At 45.9% G+C, this 3822-nt stretch overlaps 1 protein-coding gene across 3 annotated transcripts in view; it reads right to left on the bottom strand.

Annotated features, from left to right (window-relative positions):
* prkag3b (protein kinase, AMP-activated, gamma 3b non-catalytic subunit) overlaps positions 1-1650 on the bottom strand; it is a 13362-nt gene extending 11712 nt beyond the window's left edge. The window contains exons 1-2 of one of the 3 annotated variants that reach the window (XM_037686202.1): positions 1566-1650; positions 678-759 (exon numbers count right to left, since the gene is read on the bottom strand). In XM_037686202.1, the coding sequence (XP_037542130.1) occupies positions 678-759; positions 1566-1583 (100 nt within the window). In that variant the 5' untranslated portion in view covers positions 1584-1650. Of the gene's footprint in view, positions 1-677; positions 760-1565 lie in introns of those variants that run through there. The other 2 variants (XM_037686203.1, XM_037686204.1) reach the window with 2 other exon arrangements.
* Positions 1651-3822: the final 2172 nt, after the last annotated feature.

The following is a 3822-nucleotide window of genomic DNA, read 5'->3' as shown; positions in this document are numbered from 1 at the left end:
TACCATACTAAACCATACCATACTAAACCATACCATACTAAACCATATCATACTAAACCATACCATACTAAACCGCACCATACTAAACTGTACCATACTAAACCGTACCATACTAAACCATACCATACTAAACCGCACCATACTAAACCATACCATACTAAACCATACCATACTAAACCATACCATACTAAACCATACCATACTAAACCATACCATACTAAACCGTACCATACTAAACCATACCATACTAAACCGTACCATACTAAACCATACCATACTAAACCATACCATACTAAACCGCACCATACTAAACCGTACCATACTAAACCATACCATATTAAACCATACCATATGATGGATCTCTGTGGTATCAAAGTCTCTACACCAGATTGTCTGACAGGAGTTTCTCCTTTAAACCTCAGAGAATTTGTTTCCTTTTCAGCCACCCTCCCATGTGGTGTTCCACAAGGATTTATTCATGGTCCCATTTTATTTTATATCAACATGCTTCCCTCAGGCTCCATCTTTAGAAAGCATCTTGTTTATTTGCTACACAGATGACATGCAGATCTACCTAAATTTGAAGCTCAATCTTTCTTTTCTTTAAAAACTTGTATTGACTGCTTCACTGAGGTAAAATTATTGATGGCTTTCTTTTTTTTTTTTTGTATTTGTATATCTAAGCATATTTTGTTTACCTTTGTTCTTCATGGACAGAATGTCCTCCACCTCATCCTCATCCATCTCAAACAACGGGACCTAAAAGAGGATCAGCAAACAGTTAATGAGAGTTTCAAAAGAAAACTTCAACACTGACCATAAATTTACAGAAAAAAAAACTTGTGTAAATAATGAATTTTACCATTTCCTTTAGTTTGTGTCATATTAAAATATTTGCTCTCTACTTTTGCTCATTCTGTTTCTAATAGCTGTTGCCCCTGTTGAGTGCAGTGAAGAAAGCAGTGCAGTGCAGTGTAAGTGAAGACAAGTTGTTTATGAGACTAACAGCTAAATTAGAAGATTACTGCAGAAACGTTCTAGGGTCCCCAAATTCCAACACAACTTTGTAAAATTCTAAACTCTGGAAAAAGTCCACATCTTGACATCTGAAGTGCATAAGAAGTGTAAAGAAAAATCAAAACAAAGTTAAAGCTGATGTTGGTGGCCTTCACTTCCACAGGCGAGGAGGACATGACAGGAGAGCTTCAGCCCAGGAGGACGGAAGCTGTCCAAAAATAAAATCACTCCTAAGAATCCAAATGAACTGTCTCAAAGTTGAGAGTGAATGGTTGTTTGTCTCCGTGTGTCCCTGTGGTGGACTGTCCAGGGTGTCCCCCATCTCACACTGCTGGACATGGACACCAACCTCTCATGACTCAGACAGGAGAAGCAGGTAAAGACAAGGGAGGCAGCTCAGATGATGAGACACTGAGCAGAGCTGGTGGTCGATGCTCAGAGGGAAGTTCATGTAGTTAATGAAGAAATGTTGGACCTTCAGCTTCAGATGAGCTGAAGGATGAAACAAAGTCTGGACTCAGACTGAGGAGGTCTGGAAGGTGTCTTACCTCAGCAAAAGGCTCCATGGCTGAGGTCTGCCTCAGTGGAACCAGGGTCACCAGACAGAGGTCTAAGGGTCTGACATCATCTCAGAGGAGGAACTGCTGGAGACCAAGGACTGCAGACATGAAGAAGAGGGCCAGGACCAGGAACCGAAGAAAAGGAGAAAGACCAGGAACTGAAGAGGAGCAGGACCAGGAACTGAAGAAGAGGAGAAAGACCAGGACCTGAAGGAGAGGAGCAGGATCAGGAACTGAAGAAGAGGAGAAAGACCAGTACCTGAAGGAAACAGGGTCTGCTGAGAGGATCTGTGAATCTTTGGACAGCTGGGTCCAACAGTCTGGGAAAGACTGGGCTCTAAATCTGGACCAGGGAGGCCTGAGGTATTTACAGGGTGGGAGGGGGCGGGGCTAGAGGCAGCTGACAGGGGGCCTGCAGGACCAGGAGAGCCCAGTCACTGGGACTGGACCGGACCATTCCAGCAGCACCAGTTCGGTCTGTCAGAAAGAGGACAAACAGAAAACTGAATAACAGTTGAAGTTAGTTAAAGAAGCTCAAACTGAGCTGCTAAAGCTAAAAGAAAAAAAGACTAAATGCTAGCTCAAAGTAGCAAAAGACTAGCTAAAAAAATACAGAACAGTAGCTAACATAGAAAATTAGAAGAGTAGCTGGAAGTCAAAAATAACAAAAGGCTAGCTGAAAGTAGCAGAACAGTAGCTGGAAGTTAAAAGCAGCAGAATGTATTAAAAAATCCAAAAAAGTTCAATCTGCGCCAGCACCATAGAGCTCTGAACTGCACCAGCACCATTGAGCTCTGGACTGCACCAGCAGCATAGAGCTCTGAACTGCACCAGCAGCATAGAGCTCTGGACTGCACCAGCAGCATAGAGCTCTGGACTGCACCAGCACCATCGAGCTCTGGACTGCACCAGCACCATAGAGCTCTGGACTGCACCAGAACCATAGAGCTCTGGACTGCACCAGCACCATAGAGCTCTGGACTGCACCAGCAGCATAGAGCTCTGGACTGCACCAGCACCATCGAGCTCTGGACTGCACCAGCACCATAGAGCTCTGGACTGCACCAGCAGCATATAACTCTAGACTGTACCTATACAGCTCCTTTCTATCTGATCCAGACACTCAAAGCTCTTTACAACAACCTGTGCCTCGTTTACACATTCATACTGCTCTCTACTATAATCAGAGCTGTATCACATTCATACACTGATGGGACACATCGGAGGCAATGCGGGGGTCAGTGTCTTGCCCAGGGACACTTCAGCATGTGACTGCTGGTGGAATCGAACCCCCAACTCTCCCATTAGAGGGCAACTGCTCTAACCACTCAGCCACAGCCGCCCCAGTCATCCAGCTTTGACCACTCATGTTGGATTCAGATTGCTTCAAATTCCTCCAAAACATTTTTCTCTTTGAAATCTGCTTCAGCTGCTGCTTCTGTTCCTGCCTCCTAATGCTACTTTAGCCTTTTTTAATACGTGTCCTGACGCATGCTCAATAATCCAGGTAGAAAAATCCAAAAAAGTTAAATCTGGTCCTCTGGACATTCAAAAAAACAAAAAACAAAACAAAGCAAAAAAATGTAGAACCATTTCGTCTCTCATCCAAGAGACTTCCTCAGTCTGAGGTGCTATATTCAGCTCAGTCTCTTAAATAGCACCTTCTCAGAGTGGATCAACCAGTTTGCTGCTGACAACCAGAACCAGCTGATCACATGCTCAAGAAGGACCATCAGCCTAGTCCAGATCTCTATGGTGCTGGTGCAGTCCAGAGCTCCATGGTTCTGGCGCAGTCCAGAGCTCTATGGTTCTGGCGCAGTCCAGAGCTCTATGGTGCTGGCGCAGTCCAGATCTCTATGGTTCTGGCGCAGTCCAGAGCTCCATGGTTCTGGCGCAGTCCAGAGCTCTATGGTTCTGGCGCAGTCCAGAGCTCCATGGTTCTGGCGCAGTCCAGAGCTCTATGGTGCTGGCGCAGTCCAGATCTCTATGGTTCTGGCGCAGTCCAAAGCTCCATGGTTCTGGCGCAGTCCAGATCTCTATGGTTCTGGTGCAGTCCAGAGCTCCATGGTGCTGGCGCAGTCCAGAGCTCTATGGTTCTGGCGCAGTCCAGAGCTCTATGGTTCTGGCGCAGTCCAGAGCTCCATGGTTCTGGCGCAGTCCAGAGCTCTATGGTGCTGGCGCAGTCCAGATCTCTATGGTTCTGGCGCAGTCCAGAGCTCCATGGTTCTGGCGCAGTCCAGAGCTC

Source organism: Nematolebias whitei, chromosome 13 (assembly GCF_014905685.2).
Source record: "Nematolebias whitei isolate Nwh7 chromosome 13, NemWhi1, whole genome shotgun sequence".
Taxonomy (NCBI): Eukaryota; Metazoa; Chordata; class Actinopteri; order Cyprinodontiformes; family Rivulidae; genus Nematolebias; species Nematolebias whitei.
This window is presented reverse-complemented; position numbering and strand designations above follow the sequence as displayed.